Consider the following 21423-nt stretch of genomic DNA (forward strand, 5'->3'; position numbering starts at 1 on the left):
AAAATGCTATCTTTTGATCGGTTTATCATGTTAAAACATTAGTCTAGATGGAAAGGGGGGTCCACGCGCATAGGGTGGATTTTTTGACGTCACCTGTTTTTTCTTAATCCTTGAAGGGTGTATTTTAAGATTCTGCCAGGTACCAGGCTGAAAAAATGGCCCATGGGGTTCATTTTTAACCCTTTCTTACACAACTCCTACCCAAATTCGAAAATGTAAAAAAAGACAAAACAGCATAGCTATTCAAATAAACAACCTACAGGGACAAATGAACACATGTTTCCATACAATTAGGACCCAAGGAATTCATAAAATATGTTATTATTAAGATTCAAGCACATCTTGACTCTGTTTCGGGGCAAAAACTGCACAAAAATAGCTGAAAATGGTCGTATCACATCTATTACTTCTCTTTTTTACTAAATTCTTAGATGGATTTTTCCTTGACAACTGTTTTTTCTTAATCCTTGAAGGGTGTATTTTAAGATTCTGCCAGGTACCAGGCTGAAAAAATGGCCCATGGGGTTCATTTTTAACCCTGTCTTACACAACTCCTACCCAAATTCGAAAATGTAAAAAAAGACAAAACAGCATAGCTATTCAAATAAACAACCTATAGGGACAAATTAACACATGTTTCCATACAATTAGGACCCAAGGAATTCATAAAAGATGTTATTATTAAGATTCAAGCACATCTTGACTCTGTTTCGGGGCAAAAACTGCACAAAAATAGCTGAAAATGGTCGTAACACATCTAAATTCTTAGATGGATTTTTCCTTGACAACTGTTTTTTCTTAATCCTTGAAGGGTGTATTTTAAGATTCTGCCAGGTACCAGGCTGAAAAAAATTCCCATGGGGTTCATTTTTAACCCTTTCTTACACAACTCCTACCCAAATTCGAAAATGTAAAAAAAGACATAACAGCATAGCTATTCAAATAAACAACCTACAGGGACAAATGAACACATGTTTCCATACAATTAGGACCCAAGGAATTCATAAAAAATATTATTGTTAAGATTCAAGCACATATTGACTCTGTTTCGGTTTTTTTTTCTTAATCCTTGAAGGGTGTATTTTAAGATTATGCCAGTAGTAGAGGCCCTAGGAGGGGTCCACGCACGACTGTTTTTTTTTTTTTTTCTAGTTTTGATTTTTGGCATCCATAGGACCTCCAGTATAGGGATTTTGATGATCCCAAGAAAAAAGTGGTCCAAAGTGTGTTTTTTTCAATGTTTTATTACCCCTATGAGACCTGCGGGATGGCTGGCTGGAACGCCGGCGAGACTGTCTTTCGAACACTGTGGAACGCTCAAATTTAGAGGCAGCCCAAAGATAGAGATACCATTTGATTCCAGACAACCTCAGGTTTCCAATGAGATCAACCTTGTCATGCTACCTTGTCGGGAAGGTCTAAATACCTAATGATTCAAAGTTAAGACAACATTTTGGCAAGGATTTATTTTTCTTCCAAATGGTCCCTTGAGCTGTCACCTCAATATATGTGAATGGAAATGGGTTATATGGATACCTACAAGCCTCCCCTGTACAGACATGTCAAATTTAAGCCAATCTCATGCAGTTTTGGGCAAGAACCATGCTTCAGTCATCAAATCAATGTCTCTGATTAGTTTGTTGATGGATGAAATTAAAACATTTACCCATAATGTTCCCATGTTAGTAAAGCCTGTTAAAGAGGTGGTGCCATGTTTTTGCACTTTTTCTGTTTTTCATGTGTCTATGAGGCTGATATAACTTCATTAAGCCCCCCGGTGGTGTTTTTATGGTGTTTTATGTCTTCTCTGACTATTTGGAGTTTCTTCCTGGAGGCTGAAACCTTAAGGGTCAAATGTGCCAATAGAGAAACAGCGCTTTAGTGACATCACAAAGCCCACACCCTCCCCCTCATTATCATAACACAACAGGTGTGGGCATGAGGAGGAGGAGGGACTAGGACAGGTGGGTGGTGCTAAGGTGGTGGAGGAGGTGCTAAGGTGAGAACCAGGTATACTTAATGCACTGGTGGGTGTGTCTACATAAAAACAACATTTTAACACTTACTGTACACTTTTTTTTTGTTGAAAAAAATCCTTACATAATAATAATACCTTATGATCAGGTTTTAGGGTTGAAAAATATCATGGCACTCCATCTTTAAAGTATCAAACTCCCTGTTAAAATGCACCAGAATAGAGGGCATTATATCTGCTCTGTTAAAAAGACCCCCCCACCAAAATGATCACACCCACACTATTAATCTACACCTACTACCAGTTTCTGCATTAAAATTACTTGATTTCATTATTGAGGGTTAGATTTGGAAAATTAAGTACTTTTACTTACTGGAGAATTTCCAAATTCCATTACTTTTACTTCTACTCCACTACATCTCAGAGGCAAAATATTGTACCTTTACTCCACAAAAAATATTTTAAAACTTTAGTTACTAGCAGATCTACAAGCTCACAATGCGTCGCGATTGTGAGCTTGTAGCTTGATTTGTGAGCTTGATTTTAATACATTTTAGACATAATGATGACTTGTGTAACGGGACATTCTGCATAATGAGTACTTATACTTTTGGTACTTTAAGTATATTTTAATGCCAATACTTTTGTACTTTTACTCAAGTACATTTTGAATACTGGACGTCTACATTGCAGTATTGATACTTTTACTTAAGTAAAAAATGTGAGTACTTTTTTCCAACACTGCTTGTAAGCCCTATGTGGGCTGAGCATCTTGTGGTCCAGGAGTCAGGACACTATAATAAAACACATGCTATTTATCTGTTTATCATGTTAAAACATGCCATGCAGGCTCTTTGTGTTCTAAGGACATGCTTAGGCCAATACGTCCCATATAACTGTATGGAGCTTGGAAAAGGATTTGTTTGTGTTTTCTGCAGTGGTGTAAAGTAACTAAGTACATTTACTCAAGTACTGTACTTAAGTACATTATTTAGTTTTTTTTTTATACTTTACTGGAGTATTTCAAATTTTCAGTACTTTTACTTCTACTCCACTACATCTCAAAGCCAAATATTGCAATGGGACATTCTATATAATGAGTACATTTACTTGTGGAACTTTAAATACATTTTGATACCAAACTTTTATACTTTTACTCAAGTACATTTTGAATTCCGGACTTTTACTTCTAACAGAGTATTCCTAATATTGCAGTATTGATACTTATACTTAAGTAAAACATTTGAGTACTTTTTCCACCACTGGGTATAAGAGAACAGTTTAATGTAAGCAGAACACTGTTAACCTCATGAACCCTAGCTTCCCTATTCTGGGGAAAACATGCTGTAGAAATAGCAGATCTACAAGATCACAATAGTGTGTAGATCTATAGAGGGACTGTAGAGGGCTAAGAATAGACCCCTGAGGAACCCCGTTCAATTTAAGTATAAAGGGTTTATATCATTAATAAAGTTAAACTACAAGTCCACAACGTGTCACATCATGAGGCATTGTGAGCTTGTAGATCTGCTATTTTCACTACTTTTGAGTGACACTCTTCTATGATGAAATGGGGCATTTAGTTATGGGGGGGATTGAAACGTGGAGATACAAGGTTTCTGCCCGACAACAACGATAATTAACCCTTTATACATAGTTGAACGGGGTCCCCCCAGGGCTCTGAACTAGGTCAGATGCTTTATTCTCTCAAAACCAAATATGTTTGCCTAAAATAGCTGATCTAAAAGCTCACAACGGGTTGCATTGTGATGTATTGTAAGCTTGTAGATTGGCTATTTTCTATTCACCTATATGTGAGGTTTGGACATCGACATTCGCTGCACTGTGATTGGCCACCATTGTACCCCCCCCCCCCCCACCTATTGTACCCCCCCAACCCTGCGCTGTGATTGGCCACCATTGTACCCCCCTAACCCTGCACCGTGATTGGCCACCATTGTACACTATGGTGGCCAATTCAGGACTATTCAGGACTGTGCTAGTGGCTAACACATGACACATGTGCATTAAAAAAACACATTTATGGGTTTTTTTTAAGTTAGGGGTGTACAATGGTTGGTCCACAATATTACTTTTCTTTAAGTGAACTTCCATCACTGTGATGACCACTGTGACCACACCGCCCACTTCACACTGGGTGTGATTTTTGTTTATTGTTTAGTTTTTTTATGTCACTGAATGATGAACAAATAAATCTTACACACTACATTGTAGTTCATGTATTCATTAGAACATGTAAATAAATGTCATGGAGAGAATATTAGGTTCTTACCTCGCTGTTAGCTGACTCATACATGTTCCTCTGTATGTTCTGAGCATCAGTCACCAGGTTAAAGACCTCAGCTGGGTCTCCTGTTATCATGTCCATTACACTGCTCACCAACACACAGAGAATGAAAGAGACAAAGTCAGACATCAGATTAAACTCATCATATAATAAGTGATAATAGTTCAGCTGGTCTGGGGTCTAGAAGATGGTGAGAACACATTGTATTGGTTCTGCTTTCTGTGTGATGAACACTCACAGCATGCGGACATGGCGGTCACGTTCCCACTGTGAGATGTCTTTATGCCAAGACTTCCTCATGTCTGCTGCAGAGAGAGGGAGGGCTGTGATGGAGCTGAGAGAAATACAATGATAGAAAAGTCAAAGGGAGAAACAGTGCGAAACACATGTTATGATATTATGACATCATATTCTATAATGTAACTGTACAGTACACGTGGAAATATGACCTAACGGCAGGGCCGGCCCTAGGATTTTCGTGGCCCTTAGCAAGATTTGTTTTGGTGCCCCCCCCACAAACACCCCCATTATAAAATCATTATGTCATTTTTTATTTCATACTAAAATAATAACGCTAGTTGTTGGATAGGAGATACATGACATAATTACAATATGAAAGCCTAGTGGTTGTGGCCCTAAGCGACCGCTTATATTTCTTATAGCAGCGGCCGGCCCTGCCTAACAGAGAGTGTGTGTGTGTGTGTGTGTGTGTGTGTGTGTGTGTGTGTGTGTGTGTGTGTGTGTGTGTGTGTGTGTGTGTGTGTGTGTGTGTGTGTGTGTGTGTGTGGTAGCCCCCCACCACCAACCAAGGACAAAATAAAAATTATAATAATAATAATGAAATCAAAGAAAACCAATTACATGAAATCCTCCGCCTATAAAGGATGTCTAACAAGGTGGAATTTACCATAAAACGTTTTAGATCAAAAATAGCAGATCTACAAGCTCACGTGTCACATTATGACATGTTGGGAGCTATTTAAAACATAAAGTGTGATTAATTTTGAAAAGTCATTTTCATTTAGTATTGATGTCAATGCCTACGAGAAGACTGTCCGTCAAATAGGGTGGGTCACAAATAAATCATGTAAGTCTGCAAAGTAACTAGTAACTAAAGCTGTCAAATAATCACACTGTACTGGAGTAGAAGTATTAAAATTCCGTACCCAGTACCCATCCTCATCAGCTGCTTCACCATCAGCTCAGATATCTTCTCTTGCATCAGGTCATCGTATTCCTTCTGTATTTCACACATCAACAGACAATGAGAGTCAAATTACATCCAGATGTTAACAGACTGTTCCTTAAGTATAATGTTATGCCAATACTTTTGTTCTTTTACTCAAGTAAAAATGTGAGTAGCCTACTTCCTACTTCCATCACTGGGTATAAGTGAACAGTTTAATGTAAGTATTCTGTGAAAATAGCAGATCTACAAGCTCACACTGAGCTTGTAGATCTGCTAGTTTCAGTGAAGATTTAGTGTAGAGGGGAAAAAGTAAGGGACCAAGAATAGACCCCTGAGGGACCTAACCCCATTCAATTTAAGTATATAGGGTTTAAATGGTTAATGAATCTGATCTACAAGCTCACAACGTTTCACATCATGTGAGCTTGTATGTCTGCTATTTTCCCTATACTTTTGAGTCTCTCTTGTATGATGAAATAGGGCATTAATGTATGAACAAATAAATCAAATACTTTTAAACATGGAGATATGAGGTTTCTGCCCGACAACAACGATAACCACTTTAACCCTTTATACATAGTTGACCGGGGTCCCCCAGGGCTCTGTACTCGGTCCGATGCTTTATTCTCTGAACACCAAATCTGTTTGCCTAAAATAGCTGATACAGCAGGTTGCATTGTGATTCATTGTAAACTTGTAGATCGGCTATTTCCGTAAAATGTTCAACTCAGAATAAGGATGGTAGGGTCCATGTGGTTACCTGGCATCTCTATTTTAGACAAATTTGTTTACATTTTAAAACATTTATTTTGTTGTTTATTTTTTTATGTCACTGAATGATAAATGTTAAATGTACTTAAAGTACCAAAAGTAGGAAGTACTCATTATGCAGAATGTCCCATTTCACACATTTTCAAATGTATAAAATGTATAAAAATCTTGTGTAAATAGCAGATCTACAAGCGCATTGTGAGCTTGTAGATCTGCTATTTTCAAATGGTTGAAATGTATATAGGGCTGAAGTGGTTAATGTATATTTTGTAATAATAATCTAAATCTACAAAGTAACTAGTAACTAAACCTTTAAAATAATTGTAGTGGAGTAAAAGTACAATATTTGTCTCTGAGATGTAGTGGAGTAGAAGTAAAAGTACTGGAAATTTAAAAGACTTCACTAAAGTAAAAATACCTCAAACTTGTAATTAAGTACAGTACTTGAGTAAATGTACTTAGTTACTTTACACCACTGCGGGTCGCGACGCCCCCGGTCCCGTGGGCAGACTGCACAGAGCATAAAAGTTTTTATATCACTAACTCTCAATTCCATTTAAAATAAATAACTAGTCTACCTGTCCACTATTAATCTAATGTAGCGTCATTGTTTGTTAAAGCCAGACAGAACACAAAAATCAAGAGGGAAAAAAAGAAAATAAGAAAAAATAAACGTCCATAACCATACACCCAGTCACCTCTCTGGTTGTACCCACAGGTTATACCCAACCAGCCGATTATCAATTTATCATGACCGCTCATCTTGCTGATCCACCGTGGCCCGCTTGAACAGCCTGGTTGCAAGTCAAGACACGCCCCCAAGACAGTACATACAAATGCTAGCTCTGTTTCCCTGTGAATACTGCAAAAAAAGATTGAGATTGCATAGCAAACACACTGTTGTGTAATTAAAACAGTATTTTTTTTCCTTTATTATAGGAATTATTATGTGGACACAAATAGAATCACAATACAATTATGATTTTTTATTTATTATTTATATTTATTATTATTATTTTCCACTGGAATTAAATCTCAAAAGTTATAAGATCCTTCACAAACGCTAAAGGCATGTCTCTTATGATGCCCAGTGTCCACATACAGTAAAAACTATTTTCGCCCCATTAGTAAACACACATTTTCGCCCCCTATATTGATCTATATGTAGCCGGCTGGAGTTTGAGTCTTAGGGGCCACCGTATAGACGGTGGCACGCTCCATTTCCACATACTTTAGCCCATAGATATTAGAAACCTAGATACCTCATTGGCCTCTGCAGTTCATTGGGGCGACTTGTATCGCAATACACGGCGGCTCTTCCGTCTTCCGCAGGGAACCTGTCACTCAAAGTGACTACTGGCCAATCACAGCGCTCATAGTGCGTTGACTACTGGCCAATCACAGTGCGTCTTTTCCGGGACTTGTCAGTGCAATGGTTCTCAACCAGTGGTCCGGGAACCACCAGTGGTCATTGAGGGGGTTCCAGGTGGTACCCAGCTAAATGATGGAGAGTTGATAACCAAATGGACCCTTATAGATCTTTAAATCTTGAGTATAACATTTCACACTGTCAAGAGTCAAATTGTTAAACATCTGCATTACTTACTATACAGGTACACAATTAGAGAACGTAAAGAATTGTTATTTTGACAACAGCTTATCGAACGATAACATATTCTAAGTTTTGGGTGTGAGAGGCTAAAGCTTATCAAACGGTGTTCCGTGACTCAAATGCTGAATAAATAATGGACCTTGATATGAAAAAGGACCAGTCTCTTATTTGAATTTCACAAATAGAGTGTGGAGTTTGCCAAGTTCCAACTAACTAGATGCTGCGCACAGCTGCTGCCTCTTAAAGGGTTAAGAGCTGGGTTACAAAATGACCCGCCCCCACCTGCCTCTGATTGGCCTACCGAACTTCCGCGTCTGTGACGCACACGGCAGCCCTGCGGAAGCAGGAAGTGCGCCCGAGATACAAACGCTTCAGAGCCGAATGAGGCGTCTACCTTTATATGTCTATGCTTTAGCCGGCTAGAGTGAGCCTTAGGGGCCACCATAATCAGCTGTGCGCTCTACTTCCGCGTTATCAATCTGCATGTTTACTATTTAAATGTTCAGCCGGCAGCCAAACGTTAAGCTGCTCGGTGGTTTCGGCTGCGGGTTTTGCGACCCGGGTCTGATTTATTGTTCCTTTATTTGTCCTTGCCTGGATGAGTAGCACGTTGCAATGTCTGGTTTTAATGTTTTGTACTATTTGTTTTATGTTTTAAAGCAGCATTTGTTTGTTACCACCCAGGTTGAGGTCCGGACGTGACTATCACATCGACGAGAGCCAGGGGGATAATGCGCAGGAATAATTCCATTTAAGGTATACAAACTGTTCATTTAAGTTGTTATGTTTATTTGATTATTTGATTTGTTTGTATACTAAATGTTGTTGTTTCCACCCCCCTGTAGATCTCACCACTGCTGTTTTGTTTACTTTTGAGTTAGTGTTTGTTTTCATTTGTTTGAGCTATTTCTTTCTGTTATACTAATATATGTTTTTGTTTGTTTCTCCCCAAAACACGGTGCTGAGCGTGCTGCTGTTCGGGGCCAACGGGAGCCAGGGGGGGTATTAGCCGACCAGCCTCAGGGGTTCACCTAAAGAGCACCATAGCCCACGACCTTAAGGTTTGATTTGTTGTGAATGCGAACACCTCGTTGCACAGTGTCGCGTTGTTTTATTCCTGTTTGCTGTGTGTTTAACATTGTTGTGTGCATGTTTAGCCTTAGTCTTCCTTGTTGTAGTCTGGGTGAAGGTTAGCTTAGCTTGCTATTAGCTTAGTTCCCCTGTATATGCTCGACTTTTGCCTGCCTGCCCCCCTTTGAACCCGGATGTAGCACCTTTGTTCCTTGTGAGTAATTTATGGTTGTTGCTTGGGATTTACAACATCTGTTATATATTATAGTATGGCTTTTATGATTGATTGCATTCTCACTGAGTTGATATCTTGTAAGTAGCCTTTTAGTAATAAAACAATTGTACTTGAACTGAAATGTTTATGTGCTAAACTTAAATAAAACCTCCTTACGTTTGGGGGGAAACCAAAGCTTTTGTCTCAAGCCTCATTAACGAAACTTGCATTGTTGGGGAGCCCGATTTAAAGGTCTTATTTCATTTATAATTTCCCTGATACAAACATCATCAGGGTGGCGTAGTCATACAGTTGAACAATCCTAATTAATTCCTTGCTCGACACTTGGTTACATATATTATTTATGCATACTAGTGGGCTAGACTACAGCTACAATCATAAACATTTTGTATATGATTGCTGCTATATGATTGCTACTATGTAGGCATATAGTCATTCCAGCTGCAGAAAATGTTCCACTCATATGAGTGACGTCTCGGAAGTTGTGCAATCGCCAGTTTCCCGAAGTAAAGCCACTAGAGAAACTCAGAACTGTTTATAACTTTAAATGTGCCTATGTCTTTATTTTATTTTTTTCTAAAAATGTATTTGGACATCCTTAGGGGGTATCTGAGAGATATGCGTCATTACTTTTGAAAGGAAAGCTCCCTGGTGTTTCCTCTTTAAGATTAACTAATGTTCTATGCTCTACACATCAAAATGTTAGCTGCCGGGTGTACCCTGGAATTTTCTCTGTCCGGTCAAGTTTTTAACGTTAGTTTTTATACTGAATATGACAAACAACTAATTATTTAGAACTCCTCTGTGTGTCATGCTGCGCTGCCAAGAGCAGGCAGTTAAAAGGGGGAGGGACCTTTGGATGCATGCGTGAGCAAAAATAACAGATCTTCAAACAAAAAAACGTGACACGTTGTTAGCTTGTAGATCTCTTCTGCAAGAGAGAGAGTGAGAGTTCTATTGCTGAGGTGAGTGATTAAAGGGATTTGACCATTTAGAATAATGTGTGCAGTCTGTCTTGACTTTATAGCTATCAGACTTTTATGGAAATCAATGTGAATATTGAATAGGAAACATATGGTGCAAAACATCAGTCAAGGTGAACCATATGACCAATAGGAGAGTAAGAGTCACCATCTCTACACAGGCTGTTACACTGACTCCTACTGTCACTATATTTATTATGACTGTGAATACACTCCAGTCATTCACACATACAGTATACACATTATACTCCATTTGATACCTAAGTGATACATTCTAGTTAATTGCATGCAAGCATACAGATATATTAATGAGTGGTTATTATTAAAGATGGCTCTTTAATTGCTTCAGTCATCAAATCAATGTCTCTGTTTAGCTTGTTGATGGATGAAATTAAAACATTTACCCATAATGTTCCCATGTTAGTAAAGCCTGTTAAAGTATCAAACTCCCTGTTAAAATGCACCAGAATACAGGACATTATATCTGCTCTGTTAAAAAGACCCCCCACCAAAATGATCACACCCACACTATTAATCTACACCTACCACCAGTTTCTGCATTAACCCATTAAGACCGGGAACGCATCTGTGTCACTTTAGATTTATTTGGCTATTCAAAAATAGCAGATCTACAAGCGAGTGCCGCGCTACGAGCTTGTAGATCTGCTATTTTTAGAAAAATCGTGAAAATATGTGCAAATATTTGAATATATATTTTTTTAAGCGAGCATTTGTAACTCAATTCTTTGCTTCTGGGGGGTCCCTGGAACACAATATTTTACAAATGTTCGCTTTAAAAAATGTATTTTTAAAGATTCACAAATGTTCTTGATTTTTCAAAAATAGCAGATCTACAAGCTCACTCGGTGCCGCACTTGTTTATCTGCTTTTTTTGAATAGCCAAAAAAATTAGACAGATGTGTTCCCGGTCTCGTTCCCGGTCTCAATGGGTTAATTATTTCCAATTTCCAATACTTTTACTTCTACTCCACTACATCTCAGAGGCAAATATTGTACTTTTACTCCACTACAATTATTTTAAAACTTTAGTTACTAGTTACTTTGTAGATTTTGATTATTATTACAAAACATACATTAACCTCTTCAGCCCTATATACATTTGGCCATTTGAAAATAGCAGATCTACAAGCTCACAATGCGTCGCGATGCGACGCATTGTGAGCTTGTTGCTTGATTTGTGATTGATTTGTGATTTGTGAATACATTTTAGACATAATGATAACTTGTGTAACGGGACCTTCTGCATAATGAGTACTTTTACTTTTGGTACTTTAAGTATATTTTGATGCCAATACTTTTGTACTTTTACTCAAGTACATTTTTAGTACTGGACGTCTACATTGCAGTATTGATACTTTTACTTAAGTAAAAAATGTGAGTACTTTTTTCCACCACTGCTTGTAAGCCCTGTGTGGGCTGAGCATCTTGTGGTGCAGGACACTATAATAAAACAAATGCTATTGATCTGTTTATCATGATAAAACATGTCAGACTCTTTGTGTTCTAAGGACATGCTTACGCCAACATGTCCCATATAACTGTATGGAGCTTGGAAAAGGATTTGTTTGTGTTTTCTGCAGTGGTGTAAAGTAACTAAGTACATTTACTCAAGTACTGTACTTAAGTACATTATTTAGGTTTTTTTTAATACTTTACTGGAGTATTTCCAATTTCCAGTACTTTTACTTCTACTCCACTACATCTCAAAGCCAAATATTGCAATGGGACATTCTATATAATGAGTACATTTACTTTTGGAACTTTAAATACATTTTGATACCAAACTTTTATACTTTTACTCAAGTACATTTTGAATTCCGGACTTTTACTTCTAACAGAGTATTCCTATATTGCAGTATTGATACTTATACTTAAGTAAAACATTTGAGTACTTTTTCCACCACTGGGTATAAGAGAACAGTTTAATGTAAGTAGAACACTGTTAACCTCATGAACCCTAGCTTCACTATTCTGGGGAAAACATGCTGTGGAAATAGCAGATCTACAAGCTCACAATAGTGTGTAGATCTGTAGGGACTGTAGAGGGCTAAGAATAGACCCCTGAGGAACCCGTTCAATTTAAGTATATAGGGTTTCTATTATTAATAAAGTTAAACTACAAGTCCACAACGTGTCACATCATGAGGCGTTGTGAGCTTATAGATCTGCTATTTTCACTACTTTTGAGTGACACTCTTGTATGATGAAATGGGGCATTAAGTTATGGGGGGGGGGGGGTTGAAACGTGGAGATACAAGGTTTCTACCGACAACAACGATAATTAACCCTTTATACATAGTTGGGTCCCCCAACGGGGTCCCCCAGGGCTCTGAACTAGGCCTGATGCTTTATTCTCTCAACACCAAATCTGTTTGCCTAAAATAGCCGATCTAAAAGCTCACAACAGGGTTGCATTGTGATTCATTGTAAGCTTGCCGATCGGCTATTTTCGTCAAATGTTCACCTCAGAATAAGGACGCTACGGGTTCATGTGGTTCCCTGGCATCCATCCCTACTTTAGACACAGTTTTGTTTATTGTTTAGTTTTTTATGTCACTGAATGATGAACAAATAAATCTTACACACTACATGTAGTTCATGTATTCATTAGAACATGTAAATAAATGTCATGGAGAGAATATTAGGTTCTTACCAGGCTGTTAGCTGACTCATACATGTTCCTCTCTATGTTCTGAGCATCAGTCACCAGGTCTTTTATGTCCTCAGCTGGGTCTCCTGTTGACATGGCCGCTACACTGCTCACCAACACACAGAGAATGAAAGAGACAAAGTCAGACATCAGATTCAACTCATCATATAATAAGTGATAATAGTTCAGCTGGTCTGGGGTCTAGAAGATGGTGAGAACACATTGTATTGGTTCTGCTTTCTGTGTGATGAACACTCACAGCCAGCGGACATAGATGTCACGGAGGCTCTGTTTGTAGTCTTTATGCCAAGACTTCCTCATGTACCATGCAGAGAGAGGGAGGGGTGTGGTGGAGCTGAGAGAAATACAATGATAGAAAAGACAAAGGGAGAAACGGTGCGAAACACATGTTATGATATTATGACATCATATACTATAATGTAACTGTACAGTACACGTGGAAATATGACCTAACGGCAGTGCCGGCCCAAGGATTTTCGTGGCCCTTAGCAAGATTTGTTTTGGTGGCCCCCAAACACCCCCATTATAAAATCATTATCATTTTTTATTTCATACTAAAATAATAACGCTAGTTGTTGGATAGGAGATACATGACATAATTACAATATGAAAGCCTAGTGGTTGTGGCCCTAAGCGACCGCTTATATTTCTTATAGCAGCGGAGAGTGTGTGTGTGTGTGTGTGTGTGTGTGTGTGTGTGTGTGTGTGTGTGTGTGTGTGTGTGTGTGTGTGTGTGTGTGTGTGTGTGTGTGGTAGCCCCCCACCACCCAACCAAGGACAACATAAAATTAATAATAATAATAATAATAATAATAATAAAAATTAAATCAAAGAAAACTAATTAAATGAAATCCTCCTCCTAATGGATGTCTAACAAGGTGGAATTTACCATAAAACGTTTTAGATCAAAAATAGCAGATCTACAAGCTCACGTGTCACATTATGACATGTTGGGAGCTATTTAAAACATAAAGTGTGATTAATTTTGAAACGTCATTTTAATTTAGTATTGATGTCAATGCCTACGAGAAGACTGTCCGTCAAATAGGGTGGGTCACAAATAAATCATGTAAGTCTGCAAAGTAACTAGTAACTAAAGCTGTCAAATAATCACACTGTACTGGAGTAGAAGTATTAAAATTCCGTACCCAGTACCCATCCTCATCAGCTTCTTCTCCATCAGCTCAGACAACTTCTCTCTCACCAGGTCATAGTATTCCTCCTGTATTTCACACATCAACAGACAATGAGAGTCAAATTACATCCAGATGTTAACAGACTGTTCCTTAAGTATATTGTTATGCCAATACTTTTGTTCTTTTACTCAAGTAAAAAATTTGAGTATTTCTTCCATCACTGGGTATAAGTGAACAGTTTAATGTAAGTAGACTATACCCTTTTGAACCCTAGCTTCCCTATTCTGTGAAAATAGCAGATCTACAAACTCACACTGAGCGTGTAGATCTGCTAGTTTCAGTGAAGATTTAGTGTAGAGGGGAAAAAGTAAGGGACCAAGAATAGACCCCTGAGGGACCAAACCCCATTCAATTTAAGTATATAGGGTTTAAATGGTTAATGAATCTGATATACAAGCTCACAACGTTTCACATCATGTGAGCTTGTATGTCTGCTATTTTCCCTATACTTTTGAGTCTCTCTTGTATGATGAAATAGGGCATTAATGTATGAACACATAAATCAAATACTTTTAAACATGGAGATATGAGGTTTCTGCCCGACAACAACGATAACCACTTTAACCCTTTATACATAGTTGACCGGGGTCCCCCAGGGCTCTGTACTCGGTCCGATGCTTTATTCTCTGAACACCAAATCTGTTTGCCTAAAATAGCTGATACAGCAGGTTGCATTGTGATTCATTGTAAACTTGTAGATCGGCTATTTCCGTAAAATGTTCAACTCAGAATAAGGATGGTAGGGTCCATGTGGTTACCTGGCATCTCTATTTTAGACAAATTTGTTTACATTTTAAAACATTTATTTTGTTGTTTATTTTTTTATGTCACTGAATGATAAATGTTAAATGTACTTAAAGTACCAAAAGTAGGAAGTACTCATTATGCAGAATGTCCCATTTCACACATTTTCAAATGTATAAAATGTATAAAAATCTTGTGTAAATAGCAGATCTACAAGCGCATTGTGAGCTTGTAGATCTGCTATTTTCAAATGGTTGAAATGTATATAGGGCTGAAGTGGTTAATGTATATTTTGTAATAATAATCTAAATCTACAAAGTAACTAGTAACTAAACCTTTAAAATAATTGTAGTGGAGTAAAAGTACAATATTTGTCTCTGAGATGTAGTGGAGTAGAAGTAAAAGTACTGGAAATTTAAAAGACTTCACTAAAGTAAAAATACCTCAAACTTGTAATTAAGTACAGTACTTGAGTAAATGTACTTAGTTACTTTACACCACTGCGGGTCGCGACGCCCCCGGTCCCGTGGGCAGACTGCACAGAGCATAAAAGTTTTTATATCACTAACTCTCAATTCCATTTAAAATAAATAACTAGTCTACCTGTCCACTATTAATCTAATATAGCGTCATTGTTTGTTACAGCCAGACAGAACCCAAAAATCAAGAGGGAAAAAAAGAAAATAAGAAAAAATAAACGTCCATAACCATACACCCAGTCACCTCTCTGGTTGTACCCACAGGTTATACCCAACCAGCCGATTATCAATTTATCATGACCGCTCATCTTGCTGATCCACCGTGGCCCGCTTGAACAGCCTGGTTGCAAGTCAAGACACGCCCCCAAGACAGTACATACAAATGCTAGCTCTGTTTCCCTGTGAATACTGCAAAAATATTTGAGAATACTGAAAAAAAAGGATTGAGAGTGCATAGCTAACACACTGTTCATATTATTAATATATTATTAAATTTACCCATAATGTTCCCATGTTAGTAAAGCCTGTTAAAGTATGAAACTCCCTGTTAAAATGCACCAGAATACAGGACATTATATCTGCTCTGTTAAAAACACCCCCCCACCAAAATGATCACACCCACACTATTAATCTACACCTACCACCAGTTTCTGCATTAATTATTTCCAATTTCCAATACTTTTACTTCTACTCCACTACATCTCAGAGGCAAATATTGTACTTTTACAAAAACTTTAGTTACTAGTTACTTTGTAGGTTTTGATTATTATTACAAAACACACATTAACCTCTTCAGCCCTATATACATTTGGCCATTTGAAAATAGCAGATCTACAAGCTCACAATGCGTCGCGATTGTGAGCTTGTAGCTTGATTTGTGAGCTTGATTTTGATACATTTTAGACATAATGATGACTTGTGTAACGGGACATTCTGCATAATGAGTACTTTTACTTTTGGTACTTTAAGTATATTTTGATGCCAATACTTTTGTACTTTTACTCAAGTACATTTTGAATACTGGACGTCTACATTGCAGTATTGATACTTTTACTTAAGTAAAAAATGTGAGTACTTCTTTCCACCACTGCTTGTAAGCCCCGTGTGGGCTGAGCATCTTGTGGTGCAGGACACTATAATAAAACAAATGCTATTTATCGATTCTGTTTATCATGTTAAAACATGTCAGGCTCTTTGTGTTCTAAAGACATGCTTACGCCAATACGTCCCATATAACTGTATGGAGCTTGGAAAAGAATTTGTTTGTGTTTTCTGCAGTGGTGTAAAGTAACTAAGTACATTTACTCAAGTACTGTACTTAAGTACATTATTTAGGTTTTTTTTATACTTTACTGGACTATTTCCAATTTTCAGTACTTTTACTTCTACTCCACTACATCTCAAAGCCACATATTGCAATGGGACATTCTATATAATGAGTATATTTACTTTTGGAACTTTAAATACATTTTGATACCAAACTTTTATACTTTTACTCAAGTACATTTTGAATTCCGGACTTTTACTTCTAACAGAGTATTCCTATATTGCAGTATTGATACTTATACTTAAGTAAAACATTTGAGTACTTTTTCCACCACTGGGTATAAGAGAACAGTTTAATGTAAGTAGAACACTGTTAACCTCATGAACCCTAGCTTCCCTATTCTGGGGAAAACATGCTGTGGAAATAGCAGATCTACAAGCTCACAATAGTGTGTAGATCTGTAGAGGGACTGTAGAGGGTTAAGAATAGACCCCTGAGGAACCCCGTTCAATTTAAGTATATAGGGTTTCTATTATTAATAAAGTTAAACTACAAGTCCACAACGTGTCACATCATGAGGCGTTGTGAGCTTGTAGATCTGCTATTTTCACTACTTTTGACACTCTTCTATGATGAAATGGGGCATTAAGTTATGGGGGGGGGATTGAAACGTGGAGATACAAGGTTTCTGCCCGACAACAACGATAATTAACCCTTTATACATTGTTGGGTCCCCCAACGGGGTCCCCCAGGGCTCTGAACTAGGCCTGATGTTTTATTCTCTCAACACCAAATCTGTTTGCCTAAAATAGCCGATCTAAAAGCTCACAATGGGTTGCATTGTGATGCATTGTAAGCTTGTCGATCGGCTATTTTAGTCGAATGTTCACCTCAGAATAAGGACGCTAGGGTTCATGTGGTTACCTGGCATCCCTGCTCTGGACACAGTTTTGTTTATTGTTTGGTTTTTTTATGTCACTCAATGATGAACAATTAAATCTTACACACTACATTGTAGCTCATGTATTCATTAGAACATGTAAATAAATGCCATGGAGAGAATATTAGGTTCTTACAAAGCTGTTAGCTGACTCATACATGTTCCTCTCTATGTTCTGAGCATCAGTCACCAGGTCACTGTTCTCAGCTGGGTCTCCTGTTGACATGTTCATTACACTGCTCACCAACACACAGAGAATGAAAGAGACAGAGTCAGACATCAGATTCAACTCATCATATAATAAGTGATAATAGTTCAGCTGGTCTGGGGTCTAGAAGATGATGAGAACACATTGTATTGGTTCTGCTTTCTGTGTGATGAACACTCACAGCCAGCGGACATAGATGTCACGGATGTCCTGTGTGATGTCTTTATGCCAAGACTTCCTCATGTCTGCTGCAGAGAGAGGGAGGGCTGTGGTGGAGAACAACCTGAGAGAAAGACAATGATAGAAAAAACAACGCGACATAGAAAGAGGAGGGAGAAACATTGAGGAACACATGTTATGACATCATATTCTATAACATATGTAACTGTACATGAGGAAATATGATCTAACAAAGTGTGTGTGTGTGTGTGTGTGTGTGTGTGTGTGTGTGTGTGTGTGTGTTTTTGTGTTTTGCTATAATATCAGTGGTTCTCAAACTTTTTTCAAGTCAAGCAGGGTTCCTGCACCATTTTGAAAGTAAAATGTAAGACTTTTTAAGACCCTTTTAAGACCTCAACAAATGTCATTTAAGACCCAAATAAATGTCGCAACAATGTCTTCCTATATTGAAATTGGCCAATGGGAGTGCAGGCCAGCGGGTGGTCAAACTTCTGTTAATCCATTAAGACCGGGAACGCATCTATGTGTCATTTTAAGATTTTTTGGTATTCAAAAATAGCAGATCTACAAGCTCATAGCGCGGCACCGAGTGCCAGACAGACACACACACACACACACACACACACACACACACACACACAAACACACACACACACACACACACACACACACACACACACACACACGGAGGGTGTTTACCAGAGACCAGGGTGTATAATATCTCTGATTCACATACTGTGTGTGTGAAGGTCCAGGTTCAGGAGGTTTTCCTTTAGACCGGTCACTCTTCATAGACACACAGCTGGATGTTGGAGACTCTGGTCTGTCAGATCCCTCCTCCTCTCTCTCCACACACTGACTCATCTTTAGGTCTTTATTAAACCTGTCAACGTTACAGTCAATGAAACACATCAGGAAACAGGAAATGATGAATACATGATATGAGTGACATCATGACCATTGAAGCTAAAAAAACAAACATATTTTTTCTTTTTTAAACAGTAGACTATCTATTATTTTATACTGGTATGTAGCTACAAACATTGTATAACAGTGTTCTAATATAATCTTCTAGTTATGTCATAGATCATACCCCACAAAGTCACATAAAGCCGCTTTCCCTATAGCATGGGTTTTCAACAGGGGGTCCGGGACCCCTAGGGGGTCCTCAGAGTTACTACATATTTGTGTGATAGGAACTTTATTTATTTTTATTTTTTACATTAAATGAGAAATCCGGACATTTTAAGTGTTATCTTTGATGTGTCGTTACTCACCTACCGACGTAAAAAGTGGCATTGTTTTTTTCCAGAGATTCCCCTGTCGTCATTTTTTCAACCCCCTCCGTTGTCATAATGGGAGCGCGTGGCTTAGGGAAATTCGTCTATTATAACCGATGCAAAGTTATTTTTTTCTCTACTACTACTCATTGTGGAGTCTCATGATAGTCAAACATGCAGTGAAAGTTCCTGAGAGGCTACCGCTAATGCCGAACGAGCTAACGCTAGTTGCTTGTTTCTCTCCCAGAACCTGGCAACTTGGTGTTGCCAGGTAGAGAAACAAGCAACTAGCGTTAGCTCGTTCGAATTTCCCTATGCCACGCGCTCCCATTATGACAACGGAGGGGGTTGAAAAAATTACGACAGGGGAATCTCTGGAAAAAAACAACGCCACTTTTTACGTCGGTAGGTGAGTAACGACACATCAAAGATAACACTTCAAATGTCCGGATTTCTCCTTTAAGCACATGACCCCAGCATCCCAGCATATTCTGGGGGGAACTTTCTGAGAAAATATCAGATCTATAAGCTCATAACGCGTTGTGAGCTTGAAGAGGTTTATTTAGTGTAGAGTAGAAAAAGAGCAGACCAAGTACAGATACAAAGGTCAAATTTACAATAAGTATTGAGTTTAAGTGGTTAAATGTCTGAAAAAACACATGAACATGAATCCAACATATTAATAAAAAACAAACAAACAAACAAACAAACAAAAACATTATTAACTCAACACTGATGATAGATCTGTCAACAAGTCTATGAAACGATCTAAGAAATCTATGAAGAAGTTTAATCTGCAACACAAGCTACAAACTAGTTGTAATTTTAATGTCCTGCTTAGCCCCTACGGAACCTCTCCCTCCGCTAAGTAGCTCCGAGATGAGGTCCCTCGTTGTTTCCTGCCGTTTGCGGTCGACATTGTCGCACATTTTCCACTTTTACATGTTTCTTACCCCTTTCTGCACATCGTATCCAAAAAGCAAAGCATTTGCGCCACTCTCTCAGATGTTTTAAGTTCTAGCGGAACATAACAGCTTCCAACGTGTTGAAGAAAGTATTTAATTTGCATCGGATTTCATCCGGTTCCATAATATTTTGCATTAGAAGATGCAATTCAACATTTGACCAGTAGGGTAATCAGTAATGTTATCTCTACGGGCGCAACTCTTGCGCAATGTCTTAAAAACATGTAACCGGATGAAAACCGAGGCAAATTAAATACTTTCTTCAACACGTTGGAAGCTGTTATGTTCCGCTAGAACTTAAAACATCTGAGAGAGTGGCGCAAATGCTTTACTTTTTGGATACGATGTGCAGAAAGGGGTAAGAAACATGTAAAAGTGGAAAATGTGCGAAAATGTCGACCGCAAACGGCAGGAACCAACGAGGGACCTCATCTCGGAGCTACTTAGCGGAGGGAGAGGTTCCGTAGGGGCTATGTCCTGCTCTGACTTCTACACACACACACACACACACACACACACACACACACACACACACACACACACACACACACACACACACACACACACACACACACACACACACACACACACACACACACACACGGAGGGAGGAGGGAGACAGAGAGACGGAGCGAGAGATCGGAGCTACAAGGAGACAGACAGACAGACAGACAGACAGACAGACAGACAGACAGACAGACAGACAGACAGACAGACAGACAGACAGACAGGGTAATGAGTAGAAGTGTAAAAACGGCTCCATCCAAAGTTTAGACTAACTTTTGTAAACAATACTGAAGGTTTCTAGTATAAGTTATATAACACACTTAAACAACATTAACTTTAACAACATAGAATCAGTTATAAAACACATTAAATTCACTTTTAAAACATATAATAAGTCATAATTCTCACCCTATATGAACTGATGGAGGACTGTGTTTACTTCCTACTTCTGACAGTGTTCAGTTCAGTGTTGCCAGATTGTGTGACAGAAACAAGCAGCCAGGTCTATGAACACAATCCAAAATAAGTGACTAGCTGCCAACCCTCCTGGATTCTGCAGAGTCTCCTTCATTTCAACCACATCTCATGGAGGACTCCTGGAATGACATTTATGATTTCTCCTGGATTTGGTATCAAACTCCCAAAATTCACCAAAACACAGGAAATGACATCTGCTCTGTTTAAAAGTGTCTGATGTAATTTCTGTACGCCTACTCTTTGTGTTTTAATGGCTGACATTGTACCCATCATTTTACAATGCTAGTAAAACCTGATAAAAGTATTAATCTCACAAAATTCACCACACACGCGTGCTCACACAC

The 21423-nt window shown here is 38.4% G+C and overlaps 1 protein-coding gene across 1 annotated transcript in view; it reads right to left on the bottom strand.

Moving 5' to 3' along the window:
* LOC308077343 (uncharacterized protein) overlaps positions 1-21042 on the bottom strand; it is a 115689-nt gene extending 94647 nt beyond the window's left edge. Inside the window, exons 1-10 of the mRNA XM_080417991.1 lie at positions 21011-21042; positions 18587-18733; positions 17852-17953; positions 17599-17698; positions 13985-14058; positions 13075-13170; positions 12819-12921; positions 5450-5523; positions 4522-4617; positions 4269-4368 (exon numbers count right to left, since the gene is read on the bottom strand). Coding sequence (XP_080274117.1) covers positions 4269-4368; positions 4522-4617; positions 5450-5523; positions 12819-12921; positions 13075-13170; positions 13985-14058; positions 17599-17698; positions 17852-17953; positions 18587-18714 — 873 coding nt within the window. The 5' untranslated portion in view covers positions 18715-18733; positions 21011-21042. The remainder of the gene's footprint in view (positions 1-4268; positions 4369-4521; positions 4618-5449; positions 5524-12818; positions 12922-13074; positions 13171-13984; positions 14059-17598; positions 17699-17851; positions 17954-18586; positions 18734-21010) is intronic.
* Positions 21043-21423: the final 381 nt, after the last annotated feature.

Source organism: Gymnoscopelus braueri (genome assembly GCF_963280865.1).
Source record: "Gymnoscopelus braueri genome assembly, chromosome: 21".
Taxonomy (NCBI): Eukaryota; Metazoa; Chordata; class Actinopteri; order Myctophiformes; family Myctophidae; genus Gymnoscopelus; species Gymnoscopelus braueri.